Source organism: Homarus americanus, unplaced genomic scaffold (assembly GCF_018991925.1).
Source record: "Homarus americanus isolate GMGI-L3 unplaced genomic scaffold, GMGI_Hamer_2.0 scaffold28, whole genome shotgun sequence".
Lineage (NCBI taxonomy): Eukaryota > Metazoa > Arthropoda > Malacostraca > Decapoda > Nephropidae > Homarus > Homarus americanus.
This window is the reverse complement of record NW_024742238.1, coordinates 5955716-5973879: the sequence shown is the minus strand read 5'-3', so window position 1 is coordinate 5973879 and position 18164 is coordinate 5955716. Positions and strand designations below refer to the sequence as shown.

Below are 18164 nucleotides of genomic sequence, written 5' to 3'. Positions count from 1 at the left end.
TGACATTTGATCAATTTTACTTTTTTGCATTAATTTTCATTTTTGCTACATTTAAAGCATTTATAGGAAGCAAGTTCTTAAAACCTTCCTTCTTAGGGAATTAACTGATTTTTATTAATTATTCTCACCTGAGAGACACACCTGGTATACTGTACTGTACCAGAATACAATATTGTGGGATTAAAAGTATGAGTCAGCAGTATCTTCTATATCTCTATCCTGTCACAATATTTAAGTTACTGACAGAACCAAGACCCATGTTACTCCCCCACCTCACCCACGTTCATTATGCTGTAGTCTAGTTTATCTCATCCAGTTCGATACATTCTCAAATCCTCAATTAGTGATTAAGAAATCCATGTAACATCTTTTGAGAAACAGAATCCTGGTTTCAATATCAATATGATTCCTACATCTCAAACTAGGAAGATAATTTAACTAATAATGCTTTTAGAATCATTATCCTGAATGTATTCACTTTAACTGAAGATCAATAAAAGTAGATAAGGTCAATACTGTACCATGAAGGAGGTGGGATGGTGGCGAGTGTGTTCACCCGAGCTCTCTGAGGACGTCTCATGGATCATGGCTCGACGATCCAGGGTGCTTGACATTCCTGTGCTTCGCGCTCTTAGGAATGTGGGGGCACTACCCATCTGTAGGAGGGCGGCAGTGTTAAGTGATTGAGTTTGGCATTAAAGAGCGATACAAATATAGTCTGGCATTAGAATTAAATTTCAATGTAAAATCAGAATGATCTCTATAAAAAATATTTAAATTCATATTGGAAGTTAGATTCATTATAAACTTCATATTTATTCCTTCACATATCAAATTTCCCCTTTTAAGAGTCAGAATTATTTGTATCTATTATCAGTATTGTACAGCTTCCGCTTGTCAGGTCTTCCTCACCTGTCCGATCTGATTCCTGGAGTTGCGTCGTGATCGGAGGCAACAGAGAGACAGACACAGCAGCAGCAGCAGGATCAAGAGTGAGCCCACAGTCACGAGGACAATCAGCAGGACTGTCAACACACATGTACAGTACATTAGTAGTGACCACACACCTGCCTCCCATTACATTACAATAAAAACATCAGAAATTCATTAATCTATGTACAGTATTTATTGAACAGAATGAATAATCCCAACTATAATATATACCACATGTTTAGCAGTGAAACTAGTACAGTTTTATGCCAATAAATTTATTAAAAAATATATATTTCTTAACTATCAAGGTTTTTAAATATTTACTTTGGTAGGAAGGAACATCATGATATGCCAAGGGTCAGATGTTTGTAAACTTATTATATCACTCAGACAAAGTTATTATTGTACCGGTAAGCTTATAATAATCCCTCAGACAAAGTTATTATTGTACCGGTAAGCTTATAATAATCCCTCAGACAAAGTTATTAAGCTTATTATAATCAGAAAAAGTATTTAAGCTTATTATATTCACTCAGATAGTTATCCACAAACATATTAACATGAGCTGTTTTAGGCATGTTCTGTTGTCTTACCTCTGAGGTTGACCTGGCAGCGATCACCACTAAACCACTGAAGACACCTGCAGCCCACAGACCCATCACGCTCCGTCACACACTCTCCTTGGAAGTTACATTGTGCACACTGCTCCGTCTGGACTGTTGGGCACAAGGGAGGTAAGACATCTGCTTAGTTATGTTTTACGGAGACTCGCATGATGTACTGTATAGTGAAATCTCCATATATCGGACTTCTCTCTCGCCATATGGACTCTAGATATAACGAATTGACTTTTATCTCTATATAATTCTTCAGATGGAGGTTTCACTTCTATCGGACTCTCGGAATAATGGACTTTTATCTCTCTATAAAGTAATTCGTTAGATGGAGGTTTCACATCTAACGGATTCTCAAAATAATTGACTCTTATCTCTATATACTGTACTGTAATTCGACATCTAACGGACTCTCAATACAGGTATAACAGAATTTTCTTTTCCATTAAGTGTTAACAGATAAACAAAATAATGCTCTTAACATGACAGGCAGCTTAAATATGTAAACATAAATTAGCTGGGTGTTGAACGTAAAGCAACATTTATATCATAAGGGTGTGTAAAAACAGTCAGCTAATCAATATAGCTGTATCTTGTTTTGGTGATCTGAACAACCAATTACAATTAGTGAAATAATTACTTCTTGAGTCATGACACGAAACTGACAAATTCATGACCTTTTTTTATTATTCAATATGTAATGGATTCTTTTTTTCTTCAGATAAAACTATTGAAAGGTAATATTGAGACTCCTTACCAGCACACTGACGGCCAGGCATCTCATCCATGTCCTTAAAGCCATCCCTACAGGCACAGAGGTATGACCCGGGGATGTTGAAGCAGTTGGCATTACTAGAGCAGTCGTTGTGATCAATGTGGGTGCATTCGTCAAAGTCCTCAGCAGCCAGTACCGAGATCTCCCTGTTGGCGAAGAGCTCTGTGCCGCCCAGGGAGTGGTTGGTGTCCTTGAGGGCCAACTCCAGTGCTTCTTTCACCACTGACTCGTTCATGTCGTCCCAAAAATCTTCACTTTCACCTTCTTCAGTTCTGGATAATTCAATCTTGATATCTGCCACTAAACCGTGATCCTGGAAAATGACAATAACAAAAATTAATACTAAATTCATAACCATTATCTATTTGAGTTAATGTTACAACTCTCCCTCTCCAGTACTTGAACCTTTGTCTTAGGAATGCCACTATGAGACAATGGCACTATACCCTGTACCACAACAACTTAAAGCAGTATTCCCAGACATAGATTTGAATCCTCTATGGTGTGGGCTGTAACAAGACATTAACTAATATCCTATGTTATTATTAATATCATGTTTATAATTCCTTCATTTTTGCTCACTTCTTCAAGTTCTATTAACTTTTAAATAAAACAACAGATCACAGGACATCTATAAATTAATGGCCACAGTGAACAAGTGGACTGTCCTGGGAATATCACACAACTATCACATATCAGAGCCAAGTAACAAGGTTATTAACTCATGTAATATAAACAACACCTTTCTTGATATCTAATCATCTATTGTCCAGACAAAGTGAAGGTTGTTTAATCTCTGGAGGATAATGCCAACCTGCTGTGTATAGTGAAGGGGCCCAGTGAGAAAGATATCTAAACTCCTTGAGCACAATAACTTGGTCCCTCAAGTACAGATATAGTGTTATTGTATGCAAGGAAATACGAATTAGGTCGTTGTATTCAATGAGTTAAGCCATCATATATAAAGGGTTAAATTCCTTGGTGACTGAAGCACCTTAATTGAGTACATCAAGACAAAAATATCTGGTGAAAAACATTCTTAAGTCTTATTTAATGCTTAATCACTTTTATCTGCATGTTGCATCAGGAAGCGAGTAGGTAAGTCAACGTCACTACTTCTACCATTGGCTGAGTCTACTACACCTACCATTGGTTCTACAGAGATGGGCATGATCATTTCCTTGATATCAGAAAACTTGGTGACGGTGGCAGTGTGGTACCGAGATCCCAGTTTGGACCCCATCATGGCCTGGTCGACGCCATGGATGGTGATGTCTGAGAGGTCCTGGGTAACGGGGTGGGACGTGTTGTGCAACACAGGGTCGAAGATCAACTGCCCGTCGCTCATACGATCGAGCAGGACTTGGATGTTGAAGGCGAGAGAAGCTGGGAAGGGAGTGGAAATGTTTTTACAATGTTCAGGAAAGTTAAGATAGGTATGGGAATTTCTATGATGCTGTGGAAAGCTCGAAGAGAAATGACTTCATGATGTAGATTTTAAGATATATCAGTTATTTTAAGAAAAGACAATGAAACTCGAAATATCACTTACGTTTACATGTATCGTAGCTGTTCCTGCGGGAGTAGCCAGAGCGGCAGACACAGGTGTGGGCGCCCCGCACCACCCTGCACACTTCGTAGCGAGCAGCTGAACACTGTGGCTCACATAGTGACACAGGAGCACTCAGCGGTCCTCCGATATTGATTTCTTGGTCTGGACTTTTGCTTTCAACCACACGACTTATCTCATTGTCCTCAGCGATGCCCAGAGTGGCGCCGCCCAGCATCACGTTGGGGTTCCCGGGCAGGCGCAAGTTTTGATCTATTGGAAGAGGATTAAGAGGGAATGATGGGTAGTTGGCTGGGTCGAAGGGAGATCCTGGTGGGTAGGTGGTGGGGTCACTGTAATCAGGGAAGCCATCAGTAGCAGTGTTGTGTCCGACAGTGGCAGTGATGTAGTTAACATGAGTTGCTGTACCAACAATGGTAGTGACGATGGTGCGTAGGGGAAGAGTACTACGGATCACTTGTGTCAAGGTGGAGGTGACACCAGCCGTGAAGATAACGTCCGTCCTTGTAGCAGTGATGGTGCGGGCTGAGGTCTCCACGCGGGTGATCAAACGGGTCGGGGTGCCTCCAGGTCCACTCACTACAGAAGTCAGATCACCTTTTGGTTCTTCGCTGGCAGCTGGACGAGTAAAGAGTGAGCCAAAGATGGTAGTGGCACCAGACATGACAGTGGAGGAGCCTCTGACCACAGTAGTGCGGCCACTATGAAGACCTTGACCTAACAGGATGGTCTCTGCTCCTGAGATTACAGTGCCTTCCAATTCTGATGGTGGCTGTGGTCGATCCTCATTGCCAGAGCCTCCAGAAATAATACCAACACCAACTGTGGAGTGAAGGACAAACTCGCCACGTGGAGGAGACACAATGATGGAGGGTTGTGGATGGTACTGGTTAGCAAGGTGAGCGGGAATCACCTGTGTCTTCACGATACGATTATCACCTTCTATGCTGACGATAGTTTGAGGTGCTAACAGTGATGGCTGAGGGCGGTATGGTGGTGGTCTGGAAGACAGTAGCTGTGGGTGGGTGTCTCCTGCTGCCAGCTGGTCTGAGAAACCATCAGGAATGACTGGTAGGGGAATAGGCCCTCCATCACCGGGTAGAGGCACACGCACGGGAACAGGTACCGGTCTCGTCTCGTCTAGTAGGATTGGGTGACTGGGCTGTATGAAAACAGATCCATGGTCAACTTTGTGTCCCTGTAGTGACGTGGGGGCGGGCTGACCTGGCGGTGGCAGGTCACTTGGACCTGCACCTCCGAAGAAGATGGTCGATGACCCTGAAATGACTGACACTCGAGTGGGACCAAGACGTTCATTCGTCATGGCAGTAAAACCAGACTGTGTACTTGGAGGCAAGAAGGTGGGACCAAAGCCTTCCATCTCATCAATGTTGACAGGCAGTGAGAAGCTTGGCACACCAGCCACTGGCCTCTCTGGAGCTATTCTAATAAAGCCAGGATTAGGTTGGCCTGAGATGCCTCGTGGTGGTGTCTGAGAACCTGCAGGAGCCCTGGGCTGGCCATGGGGAGGTCTACCATGTGGTGTTAATGGGATGTAGCCTTGTTCTGGACCTTCTGTACGATCCCGAGATATACTGAGAGAAGCTCCCACTCCACCCACTGGGATGAACAAAGGTTCTCGTTGAGCAGCGATGACAGTATTTGGAGGTCGGAGAGGGGAGCTTATTTTTCTGCGGTTACCATCAACATCGGACTTTGCACTGACAAGTTGATTGTTGAGGTTATTACGTAGGAGGCCTGCCATGGCATTAATCATTGGACCAAGGTCAAAGTTGAGGCCACTGTCGCCAGAACCTGTGATACTTACGCCTCCAGAACTGATTCCTCCAGCAGTAGTACCACCAGTTGCAGGAGCAGGAGCAGCAGCAGGAGCAGGAGCAGCAGCTGGGGATGGAGCTGGAACAAGAGCTGGAGATGGAGCTGGAGCAACAGCTGGTACAGGAGCCACAGCAGGAACAGGTAAAATAAGAGGTGGACCTGTGGATGGTGGGTCGGTTGGAGTCTCGGTCTCAGTTGGGGTCTCGGTGTCAACACCTGCAGCTGGGATAATAGCACCAATTGTTGTGGGGGCATTAGTGTCTACCTCCACTGATCCTGTGTCTGGGGTGGTGGCAGGCAGGGTGGGACTTACGACATCTGGGTCCACAGTGGGTGTTGGAGTCACGAATGTTGGACTGATGGGGAGCCCAGACAAGGATGCATCAGGAGTGAGAGATGCCAGATAAGAAGATTTGATAGAAGAGAGGTAAGATGAATCGAAGATGACAATTGTCTGCCCAGTTAGTACTGAGGTAGAGAGGTCTTCAGAGGGTCGCACGAGCAGCGTGGCTGAGGTAGTGGAGTCGCTCACCACAAAGGTGCCTGATGGGTCACCCTCCTGAACCAGAACTGTGGCCTGAAGCCCTTCCTCCCCCCCTGGATCAGTCAGGGTCGTCGTTGGTTTAGATGCCAGGATGGAACTCTTCAGAGAAGACAAATATGACGGGTCGAGCTGAACAGTCGTGCCCAGGCCCGAGGAAGGACGCTCAGTGGTGGCTCCAATGGTTGGCTGCTCAAACTGGCTTGTGGGAGTGATGAGGAGGGAGGCTGGGATGCCACTTGTAGTCACAGTAGAAGTGAGGACCTTGGTCTTTGTGTCCAGCCTTGACCTGACAACACCATTGTGCAGTGTGGTGTAGTGAGTGTAGGTGGCGAAGAAAGTGCGCAGCTGCTTATAAACATTGTCACGGATTTTTATGTAAGCAACAGTCTGTGGCTGTGATGCGCTTACAGCTGTGGGCGTCACGTGCTGTGACAAGTAAGAATTCCTGAAAGAAATCAACTCTTCAGAACTTAGAGCTGAAGTCACAGACTCTGTAACAACATTAGAGGAAATCTCAATCCTGGAGGCAGTAACAGTCTCGCTGTCCTGCAGGATGGTGGTGAGGTAGGTGAGGGTGGTGTAGACCGTCTTGGTGGCATACAGCACCAGGTCATCCTCGTCATTGTTGAAAGATGCAAATGGCTCAACTGCAGGAGTGGGCGTGAGGTCAAAGACTCCTCCACCAAGGCTCGTGGTGCTGGTGGCATAGGCTGTCTCAGTCACCACCTCTGACGAGACGACGGTGTTGCTACTGACAACAGTTTTACCAGCATGTAAGGCAGTGTTGTAGTAGGTGAGGGTGGTGAAGTAGGTCTTGGTCACCAGGGAGGAGTGGGTGGGCACTACGGTGGATCGTGACACCGATGGTGCCTCCGTGATAACTACCTGCGTCAGGACCTCTTGTGAGGTGACCACTCTCTCAGAATCCTCCGGGCCCACTGTCCGGGTGAATGTCTGGGTGGTGTAGTAAGTTTGGGTGTCGAACATCACCTGCAACACCAATATAAAATGAGACTCATAATGTGACACAAATTCCACGTGATCTTAATTTTGTCTAATGATCCCAAGAACAAAATACTTCCATAAATATCAACTAATCCACAGCATAACAAGAGAAGTCTCCCCATTAGAATTATACAGTACCGCTAACAGTGGCCTGGCTGATGGTCTAACGGTGACACACTTCACAAATAACCGCCCCTCACAGGCCTACAGTATATCTGTGGGAGAGAACTGACTCACCTCTGTCCGCTCAATGAAGTTACCAGCCTCGGGTAGCGTCACGGTCTCCACATTCTGAACTGTCTGCTTACTGGTGACGACGAAGGGCTTGTTACCAGCCAGCAGCGTATTGTAGTAGGTGTAGGTGGTGAAGTAGGTGTTGGTCTGGTAGATGCCGTCATCACCACCTGCCAGCTGGGTCACCTACATCGGTACAAAACAGATGGTATAACAATGAGCATCAGGTGAGGTGGTGGACAGAAATCATAAGCCATCAACTGACTGATGGTTCCTGTTGAGCCTCACAGAGTTAAACCATCATCCTCACAGTTAAACCACCATCCTCAAAGAGCTAAACCATTATCCTCACAGTTAAACCATCATCCTCACAGAGTTAAACCACCATCCTCACAGAGTTAAACCATCATCCTCAAAGAGTTAAACCATTATCCACACAGTTAAACCACCATCCTCACAGAGTTAAACCATCATCCTCAAAGAGTTAAACCATCATCCTCAAAGAGTTAAACCATCATCCTCACAGTTAAACCACCATCCTCACAGAGTTAAACCATCATCCTCAAAGAGTTAAACCATTATCCTCACAGTTAAACCACCATCCTCACAGAGTTAAACCATCATCCTCAAAGAGTTAAACCATTAGCCACACAGTTAAACCACCATCCTCACAGAGTTAAACCATCATCCTCAAAGAGTTAAACCATCATCCTCAAAGAGTTAAACCATTATCCACACAGTTAAACCACCATCCTCACAGAGTTAAACCATCATCCTCAAAGAGTTAAACCATTATCCACACAGTTAAACCACCATCCTCACAGAGTTAAACCATCATCCTCAAAGAGTTAAACATCAATCCTCACAGAGTTAAACCATCCTCACAGAGTTAAACCATCATCCTCAAAGAGTTAAACCATCATCCTCACAGTTAAACCACCATCCTCACACAGTTAAACCACCATCCTCACAGAGTTAAACCATCATCCTCACAGTTAAACCACCATCCTCACAGAGTTAAACCACCATCCTCAAAGAGTTAAACCATCATCTATCTCTATTTCTGTCTCATTTTCTCTCTTTCTCGAACTCCAAAACCTCCTGAAGTATCAAGTTAAGTCTGAGCACACAAATTCACAATAGACAATATCATCATACATCTATACCACATAACACTACGTTCTCTTCACACACGACTCTGTGATTAGAATTGACAAAACAAAACATATTAACAATGTAACTTTGAACCCTGCAATGGCTACTTATTATAGATTCCATTAATATCCCCATTTACTTCACGAGTTATTTGACAGAAAGCATAAGAGGTTTTATAACTACACACACACACACACACACACACACACACACACACACGCACAAACACATGCTGTCTATTACAGCACAATGGCGGGATATCGAATGCTCTCAACAACTATAGCATTTTGTACCAGTTAATAAGACTACCTTCTACAACAATAAGCTCTACGGGTCTATCATCTACGTAGACTACAGGATAAACCATTAAATCTACAGCTACATAGTGGGAGAAAATGGGGCAGGTTTTTTTTCTTTGTCAAAACGATAATTTACACCTTAAAAGTATTCTTCTTTACATCCTCAAACATTCTTACACTTTATATGAGTACGAGAGTAATGTATTGCATGTTTGTTTACTGAATGTTGAGTGTGTTTACAGACTAGCTAACGAAGGAGGGTAGTCCGTTATAAAACACCTTTTAACGGACTATATGCAAGATGTTAGTCTCTTATATCAAGAATCCGTTATATGGAGGTTTCACTGTATTGAAAGTTTGTTTTAATAATTCATCGTGTTTTAGAGTTCTCTTTGTATTATTATGTGTTGTAAGGGGGGAGATATCTGAAGTGGATGCTGTTGTGAAAAATGCTGCAGCAAGTTGTAAACAGCTGCGTCCAAGAGGCTGGGATGTTGATAGTGAGACACCAACTTCGTGGATGACACAAATGGAGCGTTGGTGTCGTACATCTAAACTTGAAATAGGAACAGTAAACCCTTTATGGAGGCGTAACTTCCATGGGGCTGGTGAGCATTTTAGTTAAGACACATCAGAGGCCCTCGCATGAGAACCTGTGAGCACTTTATAGGTGATGGGGAGGATTTTGGTTCCGGAGGCAACATGCAGCAGTGCAGTGAGGGGTGGGAGGGGAGATGTGTGCTTTAATACAACATAACTTGGTGCCTGAGACTCCATACATGCTGGGTGATGGACAACATACAGGGGCGACACAACAACAATACGGGTGATCAGAGGCTACGTCAACCATGGAGGAGTTGTCTGAGCTACAGGAGGTCGGGTGAGTCATGGGTGAGCCAATCACTACAGTCGTGGGCTACTACTGTTGCGGGTTACCTGCGAGGCGGGTCACTGGGGGTGTTACCTGGGCCGTCACACTGGGAGGGATGTTGGATGTCAGGTAGTTGTTGTCATGCGTCACAGTGCTGGTTATAACCTGCAGGCGGGTCATGTCCCCAGACCCGGGCATTGCGCTAATGTAAGTCACAGTTGTCATATAGGTAAAGGTCGAGAGAGTCTCTGTTTCGAGAACTGCCTTGGCAGGTTCCAGTCCCAGATAGACGGGGGCAGGTAAGAAGTCCTGATGCACCATGGGTGGCTTGACTCGGCCATTGTCGGTGATCAGGTCAGCGATGGCCAGCACCGACCCGAGGAGATTCATGGGGTCATTCATATCTGTCCCGAAATGAATCATATCCGGCACGATCTCCAAGATTACTGTTTTGTTCTCCTTATTGAGGAGATGTAGAGGACCCGAGCCACGGGCCAGGGGCGGGGTGGAAGGGTGTGAGAAGGGCAGCCACTGGGGCCTGTGTGCGGTTGGACCACCTAGTGCCTGTTAGTATGGGGTTAGTTGAAGATGAATCATGCCATTAACAGTGAAGGTGCCAGAATGTTAGTCTGATGATTAACAGAATTGAAAACATGAGAGATGAAGACATTGTGAAGAAGCTTAGTCAGGGAAAGTACAAAGATGACAATAATAATGAGAAGACGAAGCACAATGAGAAAAGGAAACAACGGATAAATTAGAGTAGAAACGATGACAACACACAGATAAAAGACTGAACACAATAGTTATACATAAATTGAACCAAAAGTAATGTAAGTTACTGATAATGTTGTATGAGCCCGAGCGAGAAAGAGAGAGGACACTTAAGTACTTGTAAACACCAGTCACAATGTTAACAAGAGATAACAATGAATGAGCAGATAAAAGGCCTAAGGCAGAGATAATGATGATGAAATTGTTAGTTACATTAGTATATAGGTTATTTATTAATGCACAGACGTAATCCGTTATATATACAACTATCTAAAGCACTCAAATTATTTTCCATTGTAATTCAGAACTTGACACTGAGGGCAAGTCTGGTGCACTATAATCAGATATTTGTTCAACAAGTTTTATCTTTATGTTATCAGTGACTTAATAGTTTAAATTAGTCATAAATGCTGTTGTTATCCATGCATTACTTATCTTTTGAATGAACATAATATTTCAGTCATATACATTCATCATCATGCATCATACATTGTGCAATATGTTCAGGTGTGGTGTTCATACATGCATTATACTCGAGACGGTGTCACTGTGTGTTGGACTTGCTGAACACTTTGTGGATGACAGTTGAAAGAGACCCCTGCCCTTTAAAGGGCTAAGGAGGACAAGACATTCTCTTTTTACTGACTTATTTTTACTTATTGACTTATCCTGTATTTGTCACCTTCAACTGATGTACTGCGCTGCTACAAGTTGTACTCTACTCTTAAAGCATGTTAGTATATTATATTAAGTAACATAAACAAACTTTACTACGGCAATGCTCTATAATCTATTTTCTACAAGTTTGTGCTAAAAATTATGATGTTTTCTATGATACAGTTTGGGGAACCGTTTTCTGTGACGTACCTTGGGGTGATCAGTCTCCTGGGAGGCGAAGAGCAGCATGTGGTCAGACAACGTTGAAGGCGGGAGGGTGATCGGACGTAGGAACTTATCGAAGTTATTCGTAATTATCTGGTCTTGAGGAAGCGGTGAAGCCGTCTTATCTCCTGAAAAAAGCGGACATATGAGAGCCACAGGTAAGGTCAAAGTATACATACACTATCATAGATCAGTACTCCTTTTATCATCACTAAACTAACTATCCTGGCAAGCAACTGAAGCTATATAAATAAATAAAACTAGTTATGACTGTACATTCCATTGGCCATTATTATATTTACAGAGTTATTGACTACCTAACTATCCTACTGTTATATGCCAGACTACACGAGGTATCTCACGTGTCACGGTCTCAGTGCGTGGCTACAACTATCACGTGGACACATTTACAGCACAGTTAACTAATTACCTGCATTATAAACACAAACAATGGCTAGTTCTAGGTCACTTCTGGTGAAACTGAGTCAACAGTCTTGAAGAATTAGTTGTGATCTTAAGTTGGAATTAGTAATTACATGTCAGAGATGCAAAGGGTGTGCTGGTGGTGGAAAAGCTAGGGTGCTGGTGGAGTAGCTAGGGTGCTGGTGGTGGAGTAGCTAGGGTGCTTGCTAGTGGTGAGGGTGAGGAGGAAGGGTGCTGGTTGAGTAGCTAGGGTGCTGGTAGAATAGCTAGGGTGCTGGTGGAGTAGCTTGGGTGCTGGTGGAGTAGCTAGGGTGCTGGTGGAGTAGCTAGGGTGCTGGTGGAGTAGCTATGGTGCTGGTGGAGTAGCTAGGGTGCTGGTGGAGTAGCTAGGGTGCTGGTGGTGGAGTAGCTAGGGTGCTGGTGGTGGAGTAGCTAGGGTGCTTGCTAGTGGTGAGGGTGAGGAGGAAGGGTGCTGGTTGAGTAACTACGGTGCAGGACAGAAGGGGAGAGAAAAGGAAGAAGTACTTGGTAATCACCGGACACTATGAGAACAGCGGTGTTACAAGTCACCCCTTAATAACTACACTTCTACTGTCACTATTACTCCTACGGGTGGGGACGAGGGACTTCCAGGCGGTCGGTGGTGAGACGGCTGACAACAGATAACTTAAACCATCAACATTATCGAAAACTGAACGACACTTAACATATAAACTATTCGTTGTCATAAGAATTACCGTAGTCTGGTAGTGAGGATTATGGCCAAGAGGAGGTGACGAGATCAGGGGAAATATTATATATAAACTAAGAGTCAGGGATGAAGACCGTCCTCTAACTCCGTAAAGAATCATGTAGTACAAGCATATGTATATAAATATTTACGAGGGGTAACAATGACATTTTTAGCAGGTTCTTATTTGACTTTTTAGGGGTAAATTTGTTAAATGATTTACTGTGGTGTCTTTCCAATCAGTCTATGGAAGTCCCACCTTCCCACTGTTACAAGGTGACCTCGCGCCTGACCCAAGGTGACCTCGTGCCTGACCTAGGGTTAGCCTGGCACATGCACTTACCGGCAACAATGACCTCAACGCCATTACTCATGACCTTGGTGGCCAGGTTGTGACGGGCGCCGATGCTGAACCGAGCCCCAAGGCGCTGACCATCAGCCTCGCCAAGACTCGACTCCAGCGACCCCTTGACCTGATTTGACCCGGGTCGTCCAAGAACCGCCCGACCCGACCCCTGTTCTGACCCTGCATGACCAAGAAGGACTTGCTTTGCATTCCGCCAAAACCACCGTCAAGCCAGCAACACCCGGGTTATTGATGGTGAGCCTCAGCTTCTGACCAGCTCTGCCACCATACGTGTTATAAAGTATTAAATGAAATAACAACTTTCTGGTTACTTAGATACACGACACACGTCTATGGTGTCACTTTAAGCTGGTATTACTTTTTACTACTAACACGAGGAGGCTGGTCAGACTCTAAGGTCACGGGTGTGAGTGATGCCAACCTTAACTTGTGGGGTTGTGTCGGTCAGGGAGTTCAAACAGGAAGCGAGAGGCCCGCCCTCATAGTGACTGACTACTTCCAGGACAGAGTTCACCGACACAACCCGACTAGTTGTTAATCCTTCAAGTGGGAGAGGAAAAGCTCATGAGGTTAAAATCAACAACAAGATATTTATAAAGTCACTTGACGATTGTGTTTACCGAGATCCTGGAGGAGGTTAACACTGTACGCTACACATCTTTATTCTTCACCCCATCTGATGTGACCTGGAGGAACAACACATCATAGAGGGCTGTGATGTGCTCTCCATAAACCCTCCTACAAGTTTAGGTCAATGAACGCGATCAGGAATACAGTTACTATAAAGAGGTACTGAGGAGGCGCTGTATGGACCAGTGGGTGTGACTCAAGGGTCTCGGTAAACACAAACCATCAGAGGCCTTTATAAACACCCTGCAGGCACAGTAAATGTTACGAAGCAGAAACTGCGAAAAACTGATGAAATAAGCAGCAAGGGGGAGCGAGGCGACAGAGGACACAGCTGAGGCGGAGATGAGATAAAAAAACAAAAAACAAACAGCAACAGCTTTTTCCAGGTCCCACTCGACAAATGCAGTTGGATCATGTCATCTTGGTTATCCTGATCAGTCAATACAACAATTAATAACCAAGCTAAATGTTATCTTAGTACAGTTATGGGACCGATAGTAACACTAACACCAGCCTGGATCGGTATTTGCCTGTGCCTGGTACTGAGAGAGACAACTGGTATATAATATCCCCAAATATAACTTCCTTTTTCAATACTGATTTAAGTCTTCAGTTGTAGTTATTATTTTTTTTATTAATGGAATGGATGAATTAATTTAGTTTGTATACAATTTATGGGATCAGACCACATTACTTTATCACAGTAAGGTATAGCATCTCTCTCTCTCTCTCTCTCTCTCTCTCTCTCTCTCTCGCTTAGTTCCTGGTGCAGCAAGGACCGAGGCAGCCTGGTGAACAGTTAGTAATATACAGAACATGCTGGTCATACACAAACACGTCTTGAGTGATGCCAAGTCAAGGTTATCTGTACAGATGGTTGTCTCTTGTTGTCGGTGGTCACTACAAGAAGCTGCATCACACTAACATCACAAGCTTTACTGGATACAACTTTACCGTCAGTGCCTCCAGAGACATGCTGGCTAAATCTATGCTCTAAGACAGTGAACCTAAACATAAAAATGACATAGAAAATTGACTTAATATTACCTAAGTATATTTTGAGAATAACTTACAGTCCACGCCACTTATAAGCCACACACGTTTGGGGGTAAGAGTTGTCTTTACCCCTTCACTGACCACCGATTAATTGCCTGATTTTTGTGTTTGATGAGACGAGGTAAGGGATGGACGCAGGAAGGTTACGGGTTAAACATTTCGAAGCCGCCCGTCTGTGTGGCTTATAAGTGGCGTTGGCTGTACAATATATATATTACCTGCATATATTGAGAACATGTAACACTCGCTTCAAAAAGTATCTTTCCGGAGTGGTCCGATGGTATACGACTCCTGTTGTCTCGGTAGGGTTGTCAAAATCCTTCGTCCGTCGTGTCATATCATCTCACACAACATCGCAAAGATACTTTTTTGGAGTGAGTGTTACAATGTATACTTAATGCTACCTGAATGTACTGCTGAATCATTTAAAGGTCTGAAATTGTCTCATTAAACAGAATAACAGATAACACTTCCTAAATGTTTATCCACATGTTGATAAGTAAATCCTTAGAGAGGAAACAATGAACCTCCAGTAAAGTCCCCACCACTACTCCATCACAGGCACCGTCGAGGGAGTGCCAGGGGTGGAGGAGGAGTGCCAGGGGTGGAGGAGGAGTGCCAGGGGTGGAGGAGGAGGAGTGCCAGGGGTGGAGGAGGAGGAGTGCCAGGGGTGGAGGAGGAGTGCCAGGGATGGAGGAGGAGTGCCAGGGGTGGAGGAGGAGGAGTGCCAGGGGTGGAGGAGGAGGAGTGCCAGGGGTGGAGGAGGTAGGAGTGTTGGAGAGTGACGTACCTGGAGTGAGACTCGGAGACCCGTGGATGAAGCCGAAAGCTGGAGGGAGAGTGAGAGAGATCAGTAACCTCTTATATCACAGTGACCATGGCAACCGCAGCACACCATGGCAACCGCAGCACACCATGGCAACCGCAGCACACCATGGCAACCGCAGCACACCATGGCAACACGTAAGCAATACTTACCCCATTGCCTATTCAGACTCACCTTTCTATCTACACAGAATAACAACAAAATGTAAGAAAATTTTCGAAAAACTACAAAAAATAAATAAATTTCTCAAACTCTCACAGAAATAAACATTAAAATTAATCCTTGTTTAAATCTTCAAACTATTTAAAGAAACATTTAATCTATAACCACTTACTCCCCCACTCCTCCGCTCGGAAGACAACACTGACTTACCTGTTCCTCGTCTCTCTAACGTAACCTGGAAATATAGCTCACATAACACGGTGTTAGTGAGGCGACGACTGCGCTAACATGCGGTTTATGGGATGTTAGTTCTTTACTGGGATTAAATACAAAATAACTAAAACAAGATTAAACCTTAACATGTCTGTGTATATAAGGTTTTAATACGTGTCCACATGGTTAAGTACATGCATGTTTATTATAAGGGACATACGCATATATATACACACAAACATCCTACATAATAAATATATAATACAAGTTAGTGAGGACAGGACAATCAAGAGCAGCAAGTTGAGGTGTTTGCTGGCAGAAGTGTTTGCTGGCGGTGTTAGGGGGTAAGGAACACCCCAGAACGGTCAACACCTCGAGAGACTTAAAGAGTTATCGTGAGGTTGATTTTTTTTTTTTGCGTTAAAACAATTCGTCGACTGTCATAATTAACAACTTTAAAAGGAGAAATTTTCGGTCTCTTGAGTAAACCATCTGAGGACTCCACTACTATAAGCTTGCCAGAGGAGGAAACAAGGAAAGGCGTGGGGGAATGATAGCGAGATCAGTCCTCAATGACACAGCAGATGGTAGGTACTGTCTGCTAGTGTATCATTAGTACTGACGCAACAAACAGAACAGATCTCACCTGAAGCTCAATACTACATCATCCTTTCCTTCTCGCTAAAAAAACAAAAACAAGTTGAGATTTGAAAGTGATGGAATGAACCTGTGTGTTGGTTCTTGGGTGAGCTGAGGCTGCTCCAGCGCTCGTATCTTAAGTAGGGATCATTAATAGTGAGCTGCAAGTGAGGTGACTCACACACACATACACAAGCGCAGAGGTGCAACTTACCCCTAGAAGTCTCCGGCTGTGCGAGGAGGGTGCCAGTCTCCTTATCTGTGACGGCAGGAGAAGTGACTTCTGCTTCCTCAGACAGCGTGTCGGTCACCGAGGCTGCCTGAGTGTCAACCACCACAGGGGAAGAAGGTGCCAGAGAGGGCGGAGGGGTAGACAAGGAAGGTGTGGGCACCGCCGTGGCCAAGGATGGATCGAACAGTTGAGGAGAGTCAGTGATGAGGTGGACCTGTTCCTCAGCTAGGGTGGTGAGAGTAGAGGTGAGGATGGTGAGGGTGATAGAGCGCTGACCACCCAGGATGGGCAGCAAAGTGGTGGTGGTGTAGGTGGTGTAAACCACGTTAGAGCCGGTGGCAGCTTCAGCCTGGGTGGGCGTTCGTTGACGGGTGACTGATGGTGTAAGTGTCCGAGTCGGTGCTACGAATTTCGTGTACGTTCGTTCGCGTTTCAGAGCTTCGATAATATCAAAGGAGCTGGTCGTGATTTCGAACTGTGTTGGCCTCACAAACTTAGGTTTCAGTGTTGAAACAGTGTGAGAAACATCAACAACTGGGTCAAGGGGAGGGAGGGGTTCCACGGATGCCTCAGGTGGCTGCGGGTCGCTTACAACAGCTCCATCAACCACTGGCGACTCAGTATACTCGTCTTCATAATAATAGTAGTCGTCATACACGTACTCTTCATCAACAACATCCGGTTCCTTGGTGACGGTCACAGGTGGAGCTTCAGGCAACTCGACCTCCGGCTGTGACGGAGTCGTGAACCTGAGTCGTGGCTTTGAGGTGGTCGTAGTCTTCTTCAGGTCTTGCTGCACCACGAAGGGCCGCGACGGTCGCTCAAAGCCTGGCCTGCGGATGATGGGGATGTCGTCTCTGCGGATTGACTTTCTTGGAGGTCGAGTTGGACGAGTTGGAGTTGGGGTGGGTCGTGGTGCCTCGCTTATTGCCTCTACAGGTACTGCATCTAATAGGGACTCCTCTACAGGCACTACTTCTAATAAGGACTCCTCTACAGGTACTGCCTCTAATAGGGACTCCTCTACAGGCGTCTCTTCACTCGGTTGTGGGCGTGGTGTAATCCTAACTTCATCCGGCAGTGGGCGTGGTGTAAACCTATCTTCATCCGGCAGTGGGCGTGGTGTAATCCTAACTTCATCCGGCAGTGGGCGTGGTGTAAACCTATCTTCACTCAGAGGTGGGCGTGGTGTAAACCTGTCTTCAACCAGTGATGGGCGTGGTGTAAATCTGGACTCGTCCAGTGGTGGGCGTGGTGTAAATCTGGACTCGTCCAGTGGTGGGCGTGGTGTAAATCTGGACTCGTCCAGTGGTGGGCGTGGTGTAAATCTGGCCTCGTCCAGTGGTGGGCGTGGTGTAAATCTGGACTCGTCCAGTGGTGGGCGTGGTGTA

The 18164-nt window shown here is 45.0% G+C and overlaps 1 protein-coding gene across 1 annotated transcript in view; it reads right to left on the bottom strand.

Moving 5' to 3' along the window:
- Positions 1 to 18164, bottom strand: part of LOC121876567 (mucin-17-like) — a 115447-nt gene that overhangs the window by 6459 nt on the left and 90824 nt on the right. Inside the window, exons 7-17 of the mRNA XM_042381768.1 lie at positions 16756 to 18068; positions 15492 to 15530; positions 12992 to 13174; positions 11481 to 11623; positions 7518 to 7700; positions 3875 to 7265; positions 3470 to 3708; positions 2305 to 2635; positions 1527 to 1649; positions 913 to 1025; positions 522 to 656 (exon numbers count right to left, since the gene is read on the bottom strand). Coding sequence (XP_042237702.1) covers positions 522 to 656; positions 913 to 1025; positions 1527 to 1649; positions 2305 to 2635; positions 3470 to 3708; positions 3875 to 7265; positions 7518 to 7700; positions 11481 to 11623; positions 12992 to 13174; positions 15492 to 15530; positions 16756 to 18068 — 6193 coding nt within the window. The remainder of the gene's footprint in view (positions 1 to 521; positions 657 to 912; positions 1026 to 1526; positions 1650 to 2304; positions 2636 to 3469; positions 3709 to 3874; positions 7266 to 7517; positions 7701 to 11480; positions 11624 to 12991; positions 13175 to 15491; positions 15531 to 16755; positions 18069 to 18164) is intronic.